The sequence below is a fragment of the Pristis pectinata genome, chromosome 1 (genome assembly GCF_009764475.1).
Source record: "Pristis pectinata isolate sPriPec2 chromosome 1, sPriPec2.1.pri, whole genome shotgun sequence".
NCBI classification, from domain to species: Eukaryota; Metazoa; Chordata; class Chondrichthyes; order Rhinopristiformes; family Pristidae; genus Pristis; species Pristis pectinata.
In genome coordinates, this window is record NC_067405.1 from 18130737 (window position 1) to 18154414 (window position 23678).

The 23678-nt window shown below is 40.2% G+C and overlaps 1 protein-coding gene across 1 annotated transcript in view; it reads left to right on the forward strand.

Moving 5' to 3' along the window:
• Positions 1–23678, forward strand: part of neb (nebulin) — a 269812-nt gene that overhangs the window by 11206 nt on the left and 234928 nt on the right. The window contains exons 2-12 of the mRNA XM_052025719.1: positions 1475–1504; positions 2861–2890; positions 2986–3114; positions 4970–5077; positions 8860–8964; positions 9072–9176; positions 10541–10645; positions 15119–15223; positions 18365–18466; positions 21164–21271; positions 23134–23250. Of these exons, the coding sequence (XP_051881679.1) occupies positions 1475–1504; positions 2861–2890; positions 2986–3114; positions 4970–5077; positions 8860–8964; positions 9072–9176; positions 10541–10645; positions 15119–15223; positions 18365–18466; positions 21164–21271; positions 23134–23250 (1044 nt within the window). The remainder of the gene's footprint in view (positions 1–1474; positions 1505–2860; positions 2891–2985; positions 3115–4969; positions 5078–8859; positions 8965–9071; positions 9177–10540; positions 10646–15118; positions 15224–18364; positions 18467–21163; positions 21272–23133; positions 23251–23678) is intronic.

Sequence of the window (23678 nt, forward strand, 5' to 3'; positions counted from 1 at the left end):
AATGCAAATAAGTGGGTTTGAAAGCATAGTAAACTGCAATATCACAAAATAGCAGGAATAAATCTAGGAAATTCCACAATATAGCAAACTCCGAAGCTCTTCATCCAAACTGGTTAATGTTGGTTCACCTGGAAACTTTGCATAATATTTTGCTGCTATCGCACAGGCCTCATGTTAACTGCAAACAATTTCACACGTCTTTCTCCTGTGTCAGCTGTATTATGGTGGGGGCTGCATTCAGTAAGTATCAGTATTGTGAAGGCATGATCCATGGATGCTTAAAAAGATTGTTCAATGCTTTTTAATGCTCAGTCTGTTTGGAATTGAAAATGTTTGCAAGCATTCGAATATGTTTATTGAGCGGTATTTATTGCTTTGCAGTAATCAGCAAGGGTAATGTTTCAAACAGAATCTCATTGGGATCTAAGATCATGATCACAGGAACTGTACAATTATTAAGGGATTTACGGTGGTGAGTTCTTCACAATTTTGCCAGGAAACCTCAGTTTTCGCAAATTCCTCCTAATTAAAGTGGGGCAGTTGCCTCCAACTACACCTTAATACTGAAGAAAATTTATTTCTAGAAAAATGTGGTCTGTAAAGCTGGACAAATTGCAAATAATTTCAGATGTAATTGAAAACTAACAATTCAATAGAGACTAGAAAAAAACACGAATATTGAAAATATTGGATATATACAGCTAATCAAACATTGTTTAAGGCAAGTAGACAAATTAACAGATTGAACATAGTCTTTTTTTCACCATAATCCATATATATAGCTTTTTCACATTCTTAGGTAAACATATGGGTTGAAGTTCTATTGTGGTTTATTGGTAATATACACATGGATGGGATAAGGAATCTCCTTCAGTTAGTGAAAGGGATAGCCAATATAATTTAAACAGATTAAAAGATATGGACAGGAATTCCCTATAGATATGTTAAGCCACTTGTTTCTGATACTATATATGTTTAAAATTCAATTTTAGCTGCAGATCATTTCTACGATTTTTAAGAACAGTACTATGTTCACAAATATGCTGCTTATGCTGTAAGTCAGGAAAACCCCACGGAAAATGCTGGAAAGATTTGGCAGATCAGTCAGCATCTGCAGAGAGAGTAACAGCATTAATTGTTTTACCTAGATCACCTTTCATCAGAATTCAGATGAAAGGTGATCTACTTAATGTTTCGTCAGCCTAAAACATTAACACTGCTTCTCTCTCCACTGATCTTTAGCATTTTCTGTTTTTTAATGTTAACAAAGTTTCTTGCTTGCTGATGAATACAGCAATCTGCATCAATGAAATACCAATGGTCCATTGAATGCTTTGTAGCAGGCTTGATATTGCATGGCAACTTTAAGCAGATCAGTTCTGACTCTCAGCAAAATTACCGTATGTAAACTTTGCTGCAGAAAATGTGACACCTTTTATTTAGTTGTTCAATTAACATTCTCCTTTCCCACAAGGTTCCTGAATCACATACAATCATTCGAAAGGTAAGAACAGTAACAAGATTGAACCATTTGCAAATATTGGGAGGTGTTATTCTTAAGTTGTAGAATTGGTTCTTATTTTACTCCACTAATCGTGAAACCTTTTATAGCTGCTCAATGATATTTTGTTTCTTATAAGACTTCAGAGCCACAAACATGTATACAAGAAGTGAGAATGATAATTGGTAAATAACAATTTACATTGTTAATACATTGTACATTGTTAATTGAGGCGGAATGTGACTCTTTTTATCAGCTATTGAATGGCAATTTTTTGCTTTTCTACTAGTCCTCTGGTCCTCAAACAGTTATTCGAGAGGTGAGAACGGAGGTGAGAATATTTAGTGAATATTTGCTAATCAAAGGACAGAATAAATCCTGTGTGCTTCAATAAATGTGATGATTTGCCTAGCTGCTAAATTACTCTTTTTCTTTCCTACAAGTATTCAGAACCACGAACGATCATTCGAGAGGAGAGAATAGAGGTGAGAATAATTAGTGGTATTTGTCGATGCATATGATCAAAGATCAGATTAAATCCTGTGTGCTACAACAAATGTGATAATTCATCCAGCCACTAAATTATTGCTTTTCTTTTCTACAAGTATTCGGAACCACGGACGGTCATTCGAGAGGTGAGAACAATGACATCAATGATGATTGGGAATACTCGGTGGTGAATTTGTTTATAGGGAGATGCCCGAATTATGAAATTATGGCTGGGCTCAATGAATACCTTCTAGCACACATCAGGTGCAAGTTGTCACGTGCAATAGAAGTTCTCCACAATCTCCCACCATTATGGAGGGAACATTGAGGAGCAGAATTCAGAAACTGGGGAGAGGATAGTTAGTGGTGGGGGGGGGGGGTTAGGTGGATGGGGTGGCTTATTAGAGGAATCAGGGAATCAGAGAGTAGGTGGAAACCTTGGGGAAATATTGGAAGGACGTGATGTGGACAGATGATTGAAACCTGCAGTTGGGGTGTGGGGTGGTTGGAGAGAGGATTGAGGGATAGACACCTCAAGACAGAAAATCACAATTTGGGGCCAATGCGGCCCTAGGACACCAAGCAAAACACCTACCTGGAGGACGACATACTTCTTGGCTCCAGCAGTGGCTCAGGTAAGGTCAGGTCCTTTAGCTAATGCTGAAACAAGACTAAGTATTTGATGTGGGTCACCTGCATGGAAGTGTGGATAACAATTTCAGTCCACAGTCTTCTGCTCTGACTGGAACAGGCCTTTCAAGCAGAGAGGTTTGAGCGTTCCTGACTTATAGAAATAGAACTAATTCTATGTACTGCAGTAAATATGTCCATTTATTCAGCTGCTAAATTGGCATTTTTCTTTCCAACCAGGTTTCAGAGCCACAGAAAGTAATTCGAGAGGTGAGAACAATGTCTTGTCAAGTAACTGCAGAATATCTGATGGTGGTTAATTTGTTTGTGAGGAAGAACTAATTCTGTTTCATTCACTGTTTAAGGTTCACCATGGACAATCTGATTCAGGGCTGCCTGTCAGGAAAGTGAAAAAGAAAAAGAAAGCTGACACATCAAAGTTCATGACCCCTTACCTGGAACACAGTTATAAGATGCAGGAGCTATTTAGTCCGGTATGAAACCTGTATTCATTTAGTGGCAATGTATCTTTTACCTCAATGTTCAATTATTCTGTTATCTTGTTAAAGAATACTTCCTTGACATGTGAATCATGCTAATGCCTAGAGAGGGCATCATATCTAAGCCCTAGGGTGTCCTTACCTGATATTTTTAATTTTTAAAATATATAAATAAACTAATGGTGTGATTAATTTTTCAATGATTGTGAAGATGCTAGATCTCTTGCAAAAATTTGAAATGCTTTACAGGTTTCAGAGTTGGCTAAGTCTGGGGAGGTGATTCAAATGGCTGGTGAAACATTTCTTTAAGCTGGGCTTGTTCAAGCCCTGCCACATAATACCAGTTACTATTCAGAATTCACCAGCTATGTAGAAACCAGCTTCATTGAAAAAGTTGCCACTATTAGATTCTGTCCATGTACGTGTGGACCTAGTGACTGGGGAGTGATGGGCATGGGTATAAGCGTGGAGTGCTAGAAGTGATCACAATTTCAACCCCATTCTTTCCCTTTTTCTTTGTTATCAATACCTTTATTTCCTCTTTTTGCAGCTAATTCATTTTGTTTTTGTCATGCATTGGCCACCTAAGTTCCCTTCAAGCCGAATTTTGGTTTCCCATTACCTCATTTGGCTATTTATGCAACATCCTTGGCTTGCCCTTCTCTGCTCTTACCTGAGCCCAGCACATCTTCCTTCTTAGTCCTGTGCTTTATATCAATGGCACGAACTGTGATCTCTGTAAACTATGGGTGGGAGCTCTCTGATCCAATGAGAATTCCCACCCATCAATTTAGAGACAATACAATCCCAGATTGCTATTGATAGGCAGCATTTATTGATTGGACAGGCTGAGGTGACCAGTGCTCCTTGATGGATTCAAGCCAGTCATTGTTAAGAAAAATGGAAATGTAAAAGCTTAATTGAGATGTTTTTGCAGTGACTTCAGTGGTCCCTTGAAGGTTGTTTCATGGTATGTACCAATCTTGAGGAAAAGAACCATTATTGAACTCTGTTCATTGGTACACATTTATATTGGGAGCTAGAGAAGATATTTTCCCTTTTCTGAGTCTTAGAACTATCCATCTAGTGATCAGTGATTAGGCCAATCAGTGACTAGTACAGATGATTCTGATTTCTATGGCACATGCTCTGCCCATTTTTACAAAAACACTTGCAATTGTGATCTTAGGACTCAGACATATTAAACTAGGTTCCTACTAATTTTGACAGAAGTTTTGGAGATGTGCTTGAAAGCTAAATCAGGCAGGTAAATGGGCATCCATTGTCCCTCTAGAATTTCTTTTACTGGCCACCATTTATGTGAGAAACATTCTTTCCACATTTAAGTCTGAGTTACACTTCCGGCATGTTTTCCATGGACTAATGTGGCATCCTGACAAGGCCACCATATCTATGTCACTGGCTGAAGCAGCAAAGAAAACAGGCCAGTTAGTGCTCAGCTCTGAGCTTTGGCATGTTCTCGCCTGGTTCTGGTCTAGTGCTGAAGATAATACTCAGCTGCACGGTAGTAATGCAAATATTGTTAGTAGGGCAATAATGTCCATGGTGATAGTTTGCATTTGGGAGATCTGAATCACTGATACACATGGTTGAATTACTCCAGTGTATTAACATAGAACATAGAACATTACAGAACAGTACAGGCCCTTCGGCCTACAATGTTGTGCAGACATCTTATCCTGCTCTAATATCTATCTAACCCTTCTCTCCCACATAGCCCTCCATTTCTCTATCATTCATGTGGCTATCACGTGTCTAATTTTCCAGTGATTGTCATAAAAAGCGCCTTTCATAATTTTGGCTTGAAGAAATGTGATCTCTTTTTTAGAACAAGTACAAGGAACAATTTGAATGTGAGAAAGGGAAACCTTATGCCATCACCTCTGACACACCAGAATTGAGGAGAATTCGCAAGGTTCAGCAACAGCTCAGTGAGGTAGGAAGTTGGTTAATACTCTTGCTTGGTGGCATTATCCACTTCAAATCTCAGCACTTATTATGGATCCATATATTGGAAAAATACCAACTATTAACAAACTGTGTGAGTTTTATTTCTTCCCTTTTCTTCCTTTGCCACTCCAGCACCTCAAACTAGTCATGAATCCTTCTGTTAATTCTGGTACTAGCACAAAATTATGGAACGTCAGCCCAGCACAGACAATGAGACCAAATACCAACCCAAGAATAAATCTGAAAAGGATCTTTCTCTGACTGATTTGATTGAACCTTACTTCTCCACTTAACATGAAAGGTGTGATAGCAGAAGGGAGAGTGCAGAGGAGGTTTGCAAGGATTTTTAAAACTTAGTTTTGCATATTTTGGGATCTGGCATTACTGGCGTGTCCAGCATTTACTTCCCTCCCTAACTGATGGTGAACCACCTTCTCGAACCACTGCCATTCTTCTGGTAAAAATACTCTCAGAATGCTGTTGGGTAGAGGGTTCCAGGACCTAGATCTAGCAACGATGAAGGACCCAGTGATATATTTCTACATTACTATAATGAACGATTTGGAGGGGAACCTGCAGGTGGTGAGGATTCAGGTGAGATCCAGGGCCAAAGAATTATAGTTATGGGGGACAAACTGATTCATCAGAATGTGTTTATCTTGGAATAAAGAAGGTTGATGGAAAATCTGACTAGAAAATATGAGATGCCTGGACAGGGTGAAGAGAATAACCTATTTTCCTTAGCAAAAGAATCCATAACTTGAGAGCATAGCTTTAAGTTAATTGGTAGAAAAATTAAATGCGAGTTGAAAAATATTTTCACCCAATGAATACTGGGGGACTGGAACTCATGATCTGAAATGGTACTGAAAGATGAAACGCTTATTTAAAAAGTACCTGGGTAATCACTTAATGACCATAAACTTCACAGTTATAGACCAGGAGCTGAGAAGTGATAATAAACTAAAGTCCATTCTTGGCTCGCATCGACACAATGGGCTGAATGGCCTTCATCTGTACCATGAATTTCTATGATTCCACAATTCTACAAACCACTTTTGACTGACTAGAATAAAAATGTAGTAGCATCTCATTCATGGACAGGTCACACAGATAAAAGTTCAGTTTTCCATTGATGTAGCCACCAGGAACACCCAGCCTAAACTCTCAGTTTGATTAAGCTGGCCTGTCTTATTCTGTGGCATGTCACCATAATAATCTGCTTGTGCACCAACAATATAGTTAATGTGGTCTAAATCCATCCATGTAGCCTATATGTGCATATCCACATACAATGGATTAACTTCAATCTTATGAATATCTGTCCTAACAAAAACAAATATTAGATGTGCAGGAGATTGGGCCTTACGCTCATAACCCACAAAACAAAAGGTCCTCTACCAACCGTCCCCCACTGCACAGCACTGCCCTCTGAAAATGAAGCTCCATGACAAAACCCTGGAAAATGCGGATCATTTCCAAATAGTAACCATTTCTCACTGAGAGCAGACTTCGACAATTTTATTAAATGGAGGAGGACTCTTGAGATTTCAAGTGGCCTATTCCTGCTTCTAACTTGTATAATGAAATTCATAATCAGTGCACCAGCACAGGTGTTGGCTGTCTGAGGCAAAGAGCATTTGAAGATCACAAACTCAAACCCACTGGGCAGCAGTGATCACTGCCCTTTTGTATGTTTCTGAGACTTGGACCACCTACAATAGCTACAAGGCACTGGAGAGATAACAGCAATTCTGTCTCTGCAAAATTATCCAGAACCAATATCAGCATCCTTTCCAGACCAAGATTGAGACCCTACTTACACTCTGTTAGCTCTGTTAGAAATTAATTTTAAAAAATCTTTAAGCTATTGGAATGTCATAAAAACCCACTTGGTCCAGTTAGTGTGGCTTGCAAAAACCTGTTTTTCAGATACAGCAGGTAATTTGCTTGGGTAATTGAATACAACAATGGCGAGGGTATGCCTCAGTTATATAACATTTGATGAGACCACATGTGGAGTACTGTGTGTGCAGTATTGGAATTATTATTTAAGAATGAATGTGCATGTGTTGGAAGCAGTTCAGTGAAGGTTTACTGGACTGAGAGCTGGAATGGGCAGCTTGTCTGATGAGGAGAAAGTGGACAGGCTGGTCTTGTATCTGCCGGAGATAAGAAGAGTGAGAGGTGACTTAATTGGAACAAAGAAGATCCTAAAAGGGTTTGGCAGATTGACTGAGGAGGTTTTGTTGGAACATGGGATCATTGTTTAAAAATCCTTGTCTGATCTGGCCTAATCATCTCTTCAGATCTATCAATGTGGTGGTTTTGTAACCACCTTCTCAGTTCAAGGGCAAGTAGAGGAAGGTAACAAATGCCAGGATTGTCAGTGACATCCATGTCCTGTGAATGAATTAAAAAAGAGAGAGAATGGAATCTTTCCTTAAAGATGCAACAGAATAACACCGAGGAACAAACTAAAAATAATCGTGGTTGCCATGGATTGCAAAAGAGAAGATCAGATTTCATGAGCCTTATTGGATCCTTTGACACAGATGAGTCTGCTGTGGCAGATACAGTATATCTGGAGTTTCAGAATCCCTTCACAATGGACTCATGATCAAACTCAGAACATGTGAAGTCCAGGACAAGGATTGCATGAACCTTAGATATGCCATTTCTTGGAATGGCAGTGGCTCCCTCTCTGAATGTTATGGGAAGAATATGTGCGTGTGTATCCATAACCTTACTTCTCATATATTTTTATGAATGATTCACTGGGGAGGATCCACCTTACCAAAGCCAGAGTGAAATTAGCAGAAGGAATGTCAAACTGAGTATAAAACAGAAAGCAGAGAACTGTGGTGAATATTAGCTACATAGACTAGCTAAAGTTAGAATGTGATATTTCATAGGAATAAGTGCCAGGGCCACTGATAGTCACATTCAGGTTAATGATTTGGACTTGGGAATTGGAAGTTGAAAATGTGGGTGATACTAAACATTGGGGTCCAATTTATTACGAGAATAAAATGCAGAAAGACTTTAATAACCTCAATGAATGGACTTGGAATATCTTCTCTAGACCTAGAGGACATCATTATAAGATAAATCCAATGGAACGTTCATGAGAAATTCCAGTTCTCAAAGAGTAGTATGTGTAATGCACAGAAGTTGAGCCAACTAGCAAGACTAGATAACTAGATGATGGAGAAAGGACGAGAAAGATGGGACTGAATGAAATGGGTGGGAGAAGACTCATCAAACATAGAACAGTATAGCACTGGATGGGCCATTCAGCTCAAGATGTTGTGCTGATCTTGATGCCAATTTATACTAAATGTCCTTCTCCTGTTTATCATCCATATCTCTCCATTCCCTTCATATTCATGTGTCTATCTGAAAGCCTCTTAAATTACATCAAAGTGCATGATTCCACTACTACCCCTGATAACCCATTCCAGGCACCTACCATCCTCTGTGTAAAAAAAAAACTTCCCCCCTCTAACCTTAAAAGTATGTCTCTGGTGTTTGACATTTCTACCCTGGGGAACAGATTCTGACTGTCTACCCTATCTATGCCTCTCATAATTTTAAATACTTCTATCAGGTCTTCCCAATGGATTCTGTCAGGTCTCCCCAGGACTCATGTGGAGCTTAAACATTCTTTTGGAGGATTTGGTTGAATGGCTGCATCTTTACAGTAAACTCAATGTAAAACTTTGAAAAAGTTGCACCATCTGATCCAATTTTGTTTTCATTGTAAAGGTTAAGTATCGTTCAGATGCTGACAAAGCAAAGACCATGTGCCATGTTGATGGGACAGCCCGGGATATCGAACATGCTAAAAATGTTTCACAGTTGGTTAGCAAGGTAATATGACTTGCATTTAACTATCATAGATAATTTTATTTAACATTATAATTTCACTGCATATCCAACTCGGATTTGTGACCCTGCCATTCATCTGCTTTTTCCAGGCGCTGTATAAACAAAAATGGGAAGAATCGAAGGACGTCTACCAATTGCCACCTGATGCACCTGAGCTTGTGCGAGCTGTGAAATTTGCTGAAGCTTTCAGTCCGGTAATGGAATCAATCTACCAAACTAAGCCTTAGCAGTTGTTGAGCAAATGTTGCTCTCACGATCTTTTACCTGCTTAATTGTCTGGTTTTAGAACAGTCACAAAATTATTTGCTATTCTGAGAAAGAGAAATATCATTGAGGAGTACTCTGTGAGTCTGTTGGGAGTCTCGCTAGGAGGTGGGGCCCAACTGTTTGAACTATGCAGGTTTCTGGAGTGAGTTTATGGAGGTACAGATGCTGTCTAAATCTACAAAGCCCTAAAGGATCTGAGGCTATAAGGTCAGTGGCTATAGCTCTCTTATTTCTTCTTATTACTAATGTTCACTCAATAATGACTTGTCTGGTTTCTCCTGATGTGCAGGGGTTCAGGTAAAGGTTAGGGTCTCGATATTCATCTTTGAGGAGACTAATAGGGTAGCTAAAAGACCTTTGCATCGATTGCTTTCCTGTATAAAAGCCTGGAACCCTCCAGACATTGTAGTTTGGATAAAGATAGGTGTTCACACATCACACCAAGACTTACACCAATAGGGGCTATTCCATAACCCTGCAAACATCGGTGGGAGGGATGAGAAGGTGAGAATGGAAAGATATTTACAATGGGTTTGATCCAAAATATTTATCATTATTTTGTAGACAGCCATTTTTGTGAAGTGTAAATGCAGGAAATTACATCAGAGCATGAAAATACAAGTCATCGGATAGATAAGCATTAAGTAATAGGTTAAAGTTTCTAGATTCTTAATTCTTTTGCAGGGATGCATCTTGTTTTGCCAGGTTGTTTTGTAGCAGCTACCATTAAACCTTAACCTACACTGCAAATTTTCACTCAGAAAACCTAGTTTTACTTGTTGCTCCCATGTTCCAATCAAATCAAAGTTTACTAAGGTTTCTGCTGAATGGCTGAAAAACAGACCAATGTTCACCAATCAGAAATTGAAGTGGTTCCCAGATAACCTGTTCCCAGGATGTGTCTGGGATCATTCTAGGAGAACCATAGGAGTGAGACAGAGTGATCTTGTTTGTATGATGGACTGTGTTTTCTTTTAACTCCTTCCCAATAATATAACCAAGCTTAAAAATGTGTTGTGTGAAAAAATTATAACATGGATTCTATATTCTTCTTAATTGTGGGATGATTGAAGAAAAGTCAATGGGTTGTGCCATAGCTCAACCCTGCTGCAAAGTACTTTTAAAGATTTCACACTAAAATGAGATTTTTTCAGATCCAGAATTTTGAATGTTTTGTGTAAAACAATTAATTTTAATTCCAGCCAATATATCACTACTAGTGCTATAGTTATCATTGAAAATTCAAACACTGAACTGCCAATGATTTTAAATGCTTTACCTTCCTTGGAAGAAATTGTACAAAGAAGCCTGGGAGGAGGAAAAGCCTTTCTACTATCCTTACACTGACAGTCCAGAGCTGAGACGAGTCGCCAGCGCTCAGAAAGCACTGAGTGATGTAAGTAATTTGGGCAAATGTAATTGGGTATTTCAGTTGCAGGGAGTTTCCATACAGTGATCACAAGCATTGAAATGTGCTTCATTTACCAACACAGTTATTAACAAAGAAAGACCAATGATAACGAAAAACTTCACAGGACCATATAGCACAGAAGGCCATCCAATTTGTTTTACTGCTTTAGCACTCTTCTCATCACCCTGCAAATTTTTCCTTTTCAATTACTTTTCCATTTTCTTTTGATATGTCACTATAAGTTTGCTTTCAGTAACCTTCCAAGCAGTCAATTCTTAAAGTGTATCAGAATGCAGAAACTCGTACTCCTAGAGCTGAGACAGAATAAAGTTTGAACTGGTCCTTTCTTGTGTTATAGTGTTTCATTTACACATTTATTAAGTTATGCTATCTGTACTCTGTTAATCTGTATGAGGCCCTCTCCCAGTCACATTAAAAGCTGAATATCCCAATCTCTTTTAGCCTTTCCCCTTAACTGATGCTATAAATCATCCTTTGCTTAATTGTTCTGGTAGTATGTATTTGAGTATCGTATTCACTTGTTGATTGCTGAGCCATAATTACATGATGTATTATACAGAGGTGCTTTGCTTAGTGCTCAGAATAAATTTCCAGGAATGAGAGTGCTATTGGAATTGGTGTGGAAAGGGCATGATACAGTGGTGCAGTGCTAGGAACTGCCACAGACCCCTGACCTCCTCATTGCCATTTACAGCTGTCTACTCCTCTCTTTCTCTGGTTGCACAACCCACCCCAGCCCTAAGATTTCTCTGTGGTAACAAAAAGAGGAGAGACAGCAATTCCCAACACACTCAACAGGAGGTGATGAGAGAGGCTCTGAGACCCAGGTGGTCTGTTAGCACACGGAGTTGGCGCAGCCGTGGCCTGCACTCACATTTTTTTTATTTTCACAAATAAACTTTATTCATAAAGAAATTATACAAGAAATACAAAACAGTACATTGCTTTCTTTACATTCATAGTATCAACAAGTTTCAAATTCATTATGTTGTCAAGTCAATACATACATAGTGTCATCAAGTTATTGCATGGTATGCACAAAGTGCCAATGCCACTCATGTGGCCTCTTTGGTCAATGCACCCTTCAAGTGTCCAGTGGTGGCAGGCCCTTAGATTACAGCTCTTCCCTACAAAGCTTTTGCATTGATGGCACCAAGTTTCAGTACATCCTTTAGCATGTACTCCTGCAGCCTTATGGACATCTCGTTGTACTTGAAGACAATCAAGTTTTGGGCAGACCAAAGAGCACCTTTCACCAGATTGATGATCTTCCAACAGATTGGTGTCCATCCCTGGGAATAGCCCGTTGATTAGAGAATACCTTGTTACCTAGTTGTTTGGGATGAACCTCGTCAAGGACCCTTGCATCTTTTCCAGACCTTCTTTGCAAATACACAGTCCACAAAAAAGTGAATAATTGTCTCACTCTCATCACAGCTGTCTCAAGGGCACTATGCATTGGGAGTGAGACTCTGACTGTGCAGGAAGGATCTGACAGGGAGTGTGTCTCTCATTGCCAGCCAAGCAAGGTCTTGGTACTTACTGGTGAGTTCTGGTGATGAGGCATTCTGCCAAATGGTTTTGACAGTCTGCTCAGGAGTCATCCCACAGGATCTGTTGTGTCCTTCTCCCACATAGCTTGCAGGAAGTTCTGTGCTGACCACTGCCTGATGGACTTGTGGTCAAAGTTTTTTTTTCTGCAGAAACTTTTCTATGAAGGATATGTAGTATGACAAAGCCCAACTGAATGGAACATTGCATAGCAAAGAGGCCAGATCCATCCTTTGCAACACCAGGGACTGATAGAAACTCAGCATGCAGTGACAGTTGGGATTTTCACATGTCATAGAGCAATACAGCATGGATACAGGCCCTTTGGCCCAACAAGTCCATGCTGACCTTCAATTCTATGAACAGCTTGATGCAGCCACACACTAAGGTGGCCATCAGTTACAAGGGCAATGCTGGCTATGCTTTATACTCCCATTATGTGGAGACTTGTGTATCATGACTTGTTGGACATGATCCATCTTTGATCCTCAGCTGAAGCAGGAGATGGTTCCATTGACTGCCACAGCACAGAAGTAGGAGATGGGCCACACCTACACCAAATACAGCAACACCGAGAGCATCAGATGTCTGAGGATTGTGCCAGCTAGGGTTGTAGCCCTGACTGGATGCACCACTTGTCCCAACCCTCCCAACACCTGCCCTCACAGGCAGCCTCTCCACATCAAACAGTGGGTAATTCTTTACTGGGGGTGTATTGCAGAGGGCAGTGGTTAGTGCAAGGTGTGTGGCACAGCAGCATGTAACAGTGGAGAAGACAGCGTTCATACCTGGTTCCTGATGCAGCAGTGTGCAAATATCTCTTTTAAAGCCCAGGTGGGTGCATAGATAAGATCTTTTTATTAGTCACATGTGCATTGAAGCACACAGTGATATACATCTTTTGTGTAGAGTGTTCTGGAGGCAGCCCGCAAGTGTTGCCACGCTTCTGGCGCCAACATAGCATGCCCACAACTTCCTAACCCGTACGTCTTTGGAATGTGGGAGGAAACCGGAGCACCTGGAGGAAACCCACGCAGACACGGGGAGAACATACAAACTCCTTACAGACAGCGGCAGGAATTGAACCCAGGTCGCTGGCACTGTAACGCACTATGCTAACCGCTACACTACCGGCCTCTGATTCTTCAGACAAAAGAACCAAGAGTGCTTTAACAAAGCAGCACTCCACAGGGTAGTGCTAAGTAGGGTACTGCTGTATTGCAAATCAAATTTCAACCCTGTGGGCTAGAAATCTGTTAACACAATTCCCCAAGCAATGGCTGTGTGGTTGAATATTGTGTAAACTGGGAGTAGATCAATTTTGTGCACATTTCCATGTGATTTAGCACCTGTCGGGTTATTTGTCACTTCATTTTTCATCAGCAATGTTGTTCTGTAAAACTCATTTTTGTCCATTGTAAAACTCCCTGAAATGCTGTCAACAATCAAGCAACATACAAAATTAACCTGCAGTGAGATTTTCAACCTGACTGGTCTGAAAATCAACAGTTCTCAGTTAGGGTCATGGAGCTCTACAGCACAGAAACAGGCCCTTCGGCCCATCCAGTCCACGCCGGCCTGGTTTCCTGCCTAGTCCCATCTACCTGCACCCGGACCATAGCCCTCTATACCTCTCTTATCCATGTACCTATCCAAACTTCTCTTAAGTGTTACAATTGAACCCGCATTCACCACTTCCGCTGGCAGCTCATTCCACACTCGCACCCCCCTCTGAGTGAAGTAGTTCCCCCTCAGATTCCCCTTTAATACTTCACCTTTCACCTAAACCTATGACCTCCTGTTCTAGTCTCACCCAACCTGAGGGGAAAAAGCCTGTATGCATTCACCCCGTTTATACCCCTCATAATTTTAAATACTTCTATAAGATCTCCTTTCATTCTCCTGCGCTCCAGGGAATAAAGTCCTAACCTATTCAACCTATCCCTGTAACTCAAGTCCTCAAGTCCCAGTAAACATCCATTTACTTACAGAACAACTAACTTTTACTAACCCATTTCCAATGATGATGTGCTGTTTAAAAGGCCAACACTCAATGAAGGCAAAGAATGCAGTTTGTTATCTCTGATCTTCTGCCTTGAATATAACCTCACATGTGAGCTTTGACTTCTTTGAATATGAAGGTCTGGGTAATGATCACTCTCAGGCTCAACCAAGTGATTTATTTGACCTCTGCCACATCTCACTGCTGCACTAGGGATGTCATCCACAGAGTCATAGAGAGATGCAGCATGGAAACAGGCCCTTCAGCCCACTGACTCCATGCCGACCATCAACCACTTATCTTCCATTGAACCCATACTTTGCCCTCCCCGCAATCTCATCCTTCCAGATTCTACCATTTGGTAGAACCTACCAACCCCCATGTCTTTGGGATGGGGGAGGAAACCCAAGCGGTCACAGGGAGAACTTGTAAACTCCACATAGACAGCACCTGAGGTGCAGATTGAACAAAGTTCTCTGGCACTGTGAGGGAATGGCTCAACTAGCTGCACCACTATGCCCCCGAGCTGTGCCACTGTGTTTCCCTGTTGTGCCACCACCTGTTCTTTGAATCTTGCAATTGAAATTCTTGCTTTTTATGTGACTGCACTAGCAACATTGAGTTGACCCACAGAACTGTTTAATCCAAATAAAATCTAGAGTAACTTCTTGGCTTCTACCTCTTTTTTGAATTCACAACACATTTTATTAGATATATTGTCTGCACTTACTATTGTGTACTGTTCATTATCAAATATCATCATTTTTTATTGCTAAAATGATAGATCTTGAAGCACAGGAACAGTCAACAGCTCAAAGCATTTTTCCACAGAATCAGTTTGTCATTAACTTTCACGGATTTAATGCTTTTCTTCGTTTGCCTAGATTCAATATAAGAAAGGACACAATGATCGAATGTCAAAGTACACTTCGCTGGCAGAACCACCAGATGTAGAACTGGCCAAAAAAGTTTTCAATCAACGCAGTGATGTGAGTAGCAGCAGCAACAGCCACTTGCGTTCTCATTTCATCCTGAAGGAAGATAAATGCTTCAAGTCATTTCACCAGTTGCACATTCAGGGAAAAAAATGAATGTTGTGCACAAAGGACAAAAGAGGAGCTGAAATATAGTAAAAGGCTTGGGCTTTAAGGAGGGCTTTAAGGGAGAAGGACAGTGGAGTTGGAGCTTTGGGGAGGGAATTCCAGAGAGAGACTTAAGTGGCTGTCAATGATGGAAGTGAAAGTTATAGAACACATGTATTGCCAGAGTATCAGGAGAACAGTGCTGGAGCTGGTGATAGGCTTAGGGCCATGAATTAGTTTTAAGAACTAGGAAGAAGATTTTACTTGATAGCTAATGTAGGTCAGCATGGACAGGGTATAATAAATACGATCCAGACAACAAAGTTATGAATGGATTGAAGGTATGAAAGGTAGAAGATGTGAGACTGACCAGGTGAGTATTGGAATAAATGTTTCTGGAATCAACAAGGGCACAGGTAAACCCGTTGGGTTGAAGTGGTGTTTCTTTATGATGGAATGCATATGGATTAGAGCTCAAGTCAGGGTTGAATAGACTGCCAAAATTATGAACAGTCTGTTTTCACCTAAGACCATAGTTGAGAAGTAGCAGAAGAAGAAAAGGTAAATGGGAGAGTCTGAAGATGTTGGCTTTATTTACCTGCAAGAATTTGGATGTCAAGTACCAGTTTGATAATATAGGGTCAATGCAAGTTTGAAAACATGTGCTGAAGGGGCGATGTTGGGAAATTTCAGGTGCAAGAGGAACATGGACCTGTGTTTTTAGATTTTGTTGTCGAGGGGAGGATATAGATGAGTAACAGGAGGACATTAATAACAGTTCCTTGGTGGAATCCACAGGTAATGGTGTGGGGTTAAGAAATAGAGATATTGATGGAGACGCTAATGCAAAATACTGCAGATACCGGAAATCTAAAATAAAAATAGAACGTGTTAGAAATACTATGTAAGTCAGGAAATATCTGTGGAGAGAGAAACAGGATTAATGTCTCAGGTCAATGATCTTCATCCAAATTGAGAGAAACAGATTTAACATTTTGTGTTGATGACCTGAAATTTTGACTGTTTATCTCACCTGATGCTGCCTAACATAATGAGTATTTCTAGCTTTCATTGACATTATTGCTGGAGATGTATTGTCTCAAGGGCCACATAGAGCAGCATCTGTGGGGGGAAAAGAATTGTCAATGTTTCAGGTCAAAACCCTGGATCAGTCCTTTTCCCTCCACAGATGCTGGTCAACCCGCTGAGTTCCTCCAGCAAGTTGTTTGTTGCTCTCGATTCCAGCATCTGCAGTCTCCACATAAGCTAAAAGTTTGCATGCATTCCAGTTTAGAGATGGGGCTGCATAGGGACTGATGAGGATGTGAGAGTGTGAAGGTTTTATAATAGAGGGGGGAATGTCATTGAGTAGACTGACTGCTTCATAAAGATTGTAGGTGAATAGTTGTCCTGGGCTATTTAAGTAGTGAGATCGAGATTTCCAATTGTAAGTGATACTAGGGCTGAATGCAGATTGGAATAAGGTTGGAAAGGAATGCAGAATTTGGCAGGTGATGGATATAGTGAATTGGGTAGGTATTAACACCATGGTGCTGAGAAGCTGCTAGATTTGTGGATAAGTGGAGGGAGGTGTTGTTTGAGGTTAGAAGGGCATCTAAATTAGAGGGCAGAGAATTCCTGTTATAATGATCAAAATCATAGAGGATGAAGCATACCAGTGCAAAGCACGAAGGAAGAAAACAATAGATATTTAATGAAGAATAAGGTTTTCTGCTGTTATCATGACTTAAAAAACAAGGGGAATGGTGGTGGTGCAGTGATTAAGTCAGCACCTCTGAGATCTAGTCAAGCAATCCAGAGACCCAAGTTCAAATCCCACAATGGCATCTGTGGAATTTAAATTCAGTTAATAAAGTTACAAAAATTGAATAGCTTATCATTTAATGACCAGGTATGGGTAGCATCCAGATTGAATTAACTCATGTTTTTCTCAATGGTATTTTAAGTTATATGAGAATTTAACACTTTTTTAATTTCCAATGTCAAGTGGACTGCTCAATGTTTGTTGAATAAGAGAGGATCTGCTTCACAAATGCTTTGAGGAAAATTACACTGAGAGTGTCAGGAGTGTATTTTTACATTAATTATATCACCGGCACTCTTTAATCAGAAGGATGCAGATTGATCATTCTGTGCCTTTAATTAATATCCATCCCAGCTCTGATGTTTTAACGTCTATTAGGGATGATAGAATATTTCAAAATCAAAATAAAAACTGCAGATGCTGGGAATCTAAACAAAAACAGAAAATGTTATAAGTACTCAGCAAGTCTCTGGGAAGAGAAACAGGTCTCCGACCAGAAACGTTAACACTGTTTCTCTTCCCACAGATATGGCCTGACCTGCTGAGTATGTTCTGTTAGAACATTTCAATGTTCCCTCCCAAATATTCATCACATTTCAGTTGCAATGTGGGAGAATGTGAACCTTGTCCACGCTGAATCAATTGAAGAGGAAACCATTTGCAGTCCTGCTTACATCCAAGAAATGCATTGAAATTCCTTTGCATTCCAGAAGAATTACCTCACCAAAATTTCTGTGAGATTCTTTTCATTCATTCACAGGATGTGGACAACACTGGCAAGGCCAGCAGTTATTGTACATCTCTAATTGCTCCAGAAATTGTGCAGCATTTTAGAGAAAAGTTAAGGGGTTTTTTCGGGGTCTGGAGTCATACATAGTTCAAGTCAGATAAGCACAGATGCTCATCCCAGATTGGTTTTCAGAGTACTTTATGGTCACTACTACTAATACTAGAATTTGTATTGTAGGTTTAATTACTTAACTGAATTTGAATTCCCCTGCAGCCTTGCTTTTGATTTCAAGTCCCTGAGTTACACACCCAATGATTTAGAATATTATTGGTGATGTTGACGCTGATTTGTATTAAATCTGATTCATATTTCTGACTGAATTTGTTGTTTTTGAAATCATTTGAATAATGCTTTCATGATACTTTGCAGCAAAATTACCTGATTTTTAAAAAATGTATACATCAAAGTAATATGATATTCCATTTTCTTACAGCTTAAATACCATGAGGACTATAATAAAAATAAAGGCAAATGGAGCCAGACACCTTGCTATGATGTTGCGATTGCACGCATGAATGCCAACAACTTGAGTTCAGTAAGTGTCCTCGTCAAAACTGCCCAGAAAATAAAATTATAAATATCAGATTCAATCAAGTAGCTGACTTCCGATGAGGCAAATTTAGTAATGCTACAAAAGCTCTTAGCCAAACAGATCAAAGTTCCCATCTCATTCATGAGCTGGTGACCCTTGCTGGAAACTGAACACCTGTAGTTTCCAATTAAAGACAGGACTGGCTTAACTATGGTTTAGGTCTTGACTTTGTGGGACAGTTAAGAGATGGTAATAAGTTGGAAAGTGGTTTTCTTACCAAATTTAGTTCATTTCACTGTGTTACCTGGGCTAAATTTGCAGGTGTGCTGAGGCAGCTGATGAAGGAGGGATGTGAGAGGTGGATGTAGGGGGTGCACCACTAAATGATAGTCAAACCAGCTGGATGATAGAGGTATATAAAATATTGAGAGGAATACATGATAGAGGTATGTAAAATATTGAGAGGAATAACATGATAGAGGTATATAAAATATTGAGAGGAATAGATAGAGTAGACAGCCAGCGCCTCCTTCCCAGGGCACCAATGCTCAAGACGAGAGGGCATGGCTTTAAGGTTATGGGTGGGAGGTTCAGGGGAGATGTCAGGGGGAGGTTTTTCACCCAGAGAGTGGTTGGTGCATGGAATGCACTGCCTGGGGTGGTGGTGGAGGCAGATACATTGGACAGGTTCAAGAGTTTGTTGGATAGGCACATGGAGGAATGTGAGATAGAGGGATATGCGGGAGGAAAGGGTTAGATAGTGTGAGGGTGGTTTGATAGATGGCACAACATGGTGGGCCGAAGGGCCTGTTTTGTGCTGTATGGTTCTATGGTTCTATGGTGACAGTGAGCTCAAAATTTGAGCTGGAATGAAAAGGGAATCAAAACTTGCCTAGCATAGCACATTGACCATCTTATATTATCTAATACTTCATCTACTGCTTCACTCCAGCCAGCGACAGGCCCAGCTCTCATTTGGAGGTTTGCAGAGGGACAGTACCATATGCATATGTATAACACCCTGTTCCAATTTTGCACATACTCAGGGTCAAGAGGAAAGAGCCGTAGAGTAGGAGTAAGTAGCCAGCATTCACAAAGAGCAGTGACAGGCTTGATAAGCCAAACGGCCTCCTTCTGTGAAGTTTCTCTGGGAAAAGACTAACTGATGGAAACCTTACCAGTTTTTACCCAGTTATATGCCAGGTGATTGTTTTAAACAATCAACTTTATTATGTGGATGCACAAGGAACTGCAGGTGCTGGAATCTGGAGTTGCAACTTATTAAGTGACATGCATTTCAAACTTTTAACTATTTTGGATATCTCTATCAACTCAGCTCACAACTTGTTTCCTGGGAGGGAGGGAATACTGCTGCTGGCTGGAATCCTGCTAATGGTGAAGTCTTGTGTATTTAATTGCAAGACCTCATTATTAATTTTTTTAAGATTAAGATTTCTTTATTAGTCACACGTACATCGAAACACACAGTGAAATGCATCTTTTGTGTAGAATGTACTGGGGGCAGCCCGCAAGTGTCGCCACACTTCCGGCACCGGCATAGCATGCCCACAACTTCCTAACCTGTACGTCTTTGGAATGTGGGAGGAAACCAGAGCACCCGGAGGCAATCTACGCAGACACACAGGGAGAACATACAAAGTCCTTATAGACAGTGGCTGGAATTGAAACCAGGTCGCTGGCGCTGTAATAGCATTACGCTAACCGCTACACTACCGTGCCTACCATTATTCCATTTACAACCTGGTAGTCAACTAGTTTGTGAGGCTTGCTGGCTTCTGGGTCTGTTTGCCAATATTGAGGGCTACAGATCATGGTTATGAAGTAAGTAGATGATTAGTTGAAGTAAGTAAGTTGGTTAGACCTGCAATTAAGAAAGAAGCAAGAAAAGATAACAGGGTGGAAGGGGACGGTGTCAATTAGCAGGCAAGACAGTTAGCATAGGTAGAAGATGATAGGGAGGGAGAGGAATAGCATAAGTTGAGAAGAAGTTGAGATGGCAGATTATGTACCAGACAGCTTGGTATCAAGGGTTTAGAGAGGGTGAAGGTTAGACTTATAGCTGCAGTGAAGAGAGATCACAATCAGCAGAAACTTTTCCTGAGGGAGGCAGGCAGGTGGGGGAGTGTGGTGGGAAATCACAAATCTTCCTCCTGGTCCTCGAGGAGCATTCGAAAAAGCACCTGGCCTTTGGACCTCCCATCTCCAGTCTGGTGCCACTCTAAGAAAGCCTTGGGAAACCCAGTTGGCAATTTAAATCAGATCCCCAATTTCACTGGGGAAAAATAATTTTAAATATGAGCATGAAGCATTCCTTCTCTTCAAGATGGAGCACACATACATCAACTAACTCACTATGAAAGAAGACTAACATGGACATACATGTAACTCTAAGGTGAACAAAACCAGCTTTAAGTCCACATGAGTAACCAAGTTTTAAACTGACAATCATTCTTGTTATCCTCTTCTGAATCTTTTCCAAAGGGTGGCTATGTATGTGTTTCACCCAGAGGAAAATGGAGTCTAGCTTAGGTCTTGTGCAAGATTAGGATGAAATGCGTAGATTTATATCTAAAACCCCACTTGCTTTGGATGTGGTTTGATGGTATCTATCATGAGCCCTCAGAAGATGATGAATTAACTAAACAATGGCTTTGTGCTTTTTTTTCCTTTTTCAATCAGAAAGTGTATAATGCTGCCTATGAGGAAATGAAAGACCAAATTTACTTCATGCAGACTGAAACCCCAGAATATGAAGCCAATAAGCGTGCTGCAAATGCATCTAGTGCGGTAAATGATTCACACTTCATCCTTTGAGCATCTCTACATTTTATATTTTAAACTGATTATTACCTCAGGTGAAACAAAGAGAGGAAATAAGACAATCAAAAGATGCTAGTGGCATTGCGTTTATAAGTAATCCAGAATCTTGATACATCAAAACTTATCTGCAATGGTAATTGAATTGATATAGTCAATTTTCTTGGTTCACAATACCACTGCAGCAAACATGAATAGTTAGGCATGAGAGAAGTTTGTTCCGAGTGAGATTAATTTTTGTCTGTTAAATTGACTGCACTTACAGTTATTTCTTGTTTTTGTGTGTTTTCTTTAAAGTTCAGTGTGGTACCAGGAAGCTTGAAGCTGGCATGAATTTAGGTCTCAGTCAGTAAACTGGACAAGGTGGCACCATCTTTTGCACTCCTGGAAACTTGCCCACCTCTGAAATTTAGGCTGTTGTATCATAAACTAATTGTCCTCTCAATGGAAGGACTGAAATCTCACTTACGTAGGATTGCGGCACAGAAACAGGCCATTCCCCCAACCAGTCGATTTATATTCCACTTGTGCCTACTCCTGTCTTTTCTCATCTAAATCTATCAGCATTAAACTCTATCCCACTCTCCCTCATATACTTGTCCAGCTTTATATCCATACCATTCACTTCAACTGCTCTCTCTGGTAGTAAACTCCACATTCGCACCACTCTCTGGGTGAGGAAATTTGTTCTGAATTCCCTGTTGGATTTCTTGGTACCTGTATAATATTGATGATCTCTAGTTATGTTCTTCCCCTCAAATCCTTTCATAATTTTAAGGACTTCTATTAGGTCACCCTTAGCCTTTTCACAAGAATATAGCAACATCAGAAACAGAAGCAGGAAGGGGCCCTCCAGTCTCTCATGCCTGCTCTGCCATTCACCGAGATAATGGCCTGTCTTTTAATTCCAATACTACTTTGTGGCAGTAACAACATATCTCTCGATTCCCTTAACACCCAAAAATCTATCAATCTCTGCCTTGAATATACGCAGTGATTGAGCTTTCTCAGCTCTTTTGGGTAGAGACTTTCATAGATCCATAAATTCCAATCTATTCATTCCATTCATTCATTACAATGGATCTTTGGAATTCTCTACCCTCTAAATGTCATCTCAGTTCCAGATAGCTCAGTTCTTATCTTGGGATGATGACCCTTGGTTTTATATACCCCCCTGACAGGGGAAACATTACCCCTGCATTGACTCTGAGAACCCAAGTAATTATTTTATTTGTTTCAATGAGGTCAATTCTTATTCACCTAAATTCTAGAGATTTTAGGCCCAGTGTGCTTAATTTCTCCTCATAAGGCAATCCACTTCCCCAGGAATCAATCAGGTTAACCTTTGTGACACTCCAGCTACTGCAAGATATCCTTCTTTAGGTATGGATACCAGATCTGTACTTAATATTCCAGGAATAGTCCTCTATTATTGCAGTAAGTTATCTTTCCTCTTGTACTCAAATCCTCTTGAAATAAAGCTCAACATACTGTTTGACTTACTTTTTAAGTACTTACTGAACCTGCACATTCATCTTCAATGATTTGTGCAAAGGACAGCTGGGGTCCCCTAGAAAACCAATTCCTCATCATTTAAAGGTGCTGATTTTTTTTCTACCTAAGTGGCGGGCATGATTTGTTTTTCATATCGTGTTCCATCTGCCATGTCCTCACCCATTTGCTTAACTGGTCAATACGCCCCTGAATCTTCTCTGCATTGCCCAGACAACCCACACTACCTGGTTTATATCAACAGCAAACTTGAGCACATAACATTTCACAAGAGACTCAGTCTGCTCACCTTTTTTTGTTTGCTTTTCTCATTTCTTTAGGTAAAATATAAAAAGGACTATGAGAAGACCAAACATCAAACAGATTACAACACACTACCTGCTACTGAAAACCCACTCCTTCAGCAGTACAAGCTTGCTGGGAAATCAGCTAGTGATGTGAGTAACAATGTCATTTTGCGTATCAGCCTTAATGTAATAAACACACTTAGGTAATTGGGTAGAATGAAGAAAATAAATACAAAGAATAAATGTGTAGATAAAAATCTAGAGCCTGGTTGTACATGAGTAAGAGGATGACTTCAAAAATAATTCCTAGGTGGAATCCAAGGGAAACAGTTTGGGGGTAGAAAGTAGGGATATTACTGGCGATGCAAAATCAAAGTACTACTAATGCGGAGATCTGAGATAGCAAGAGAAATTTTGGGAGTACTCAACAGGTCAAGCAGTATCTGGGGAGAAATTAAATTTAGTTCAAAGCTGTGCAATGGTGTGAGATGTAGGAGTGATGGTTACAAGCTTGGTGGAAAGAGAAACGGAGAGGTAAGAGGATTTGGGGACATTCAGAAAGAGAGGCTAAGGTTTCT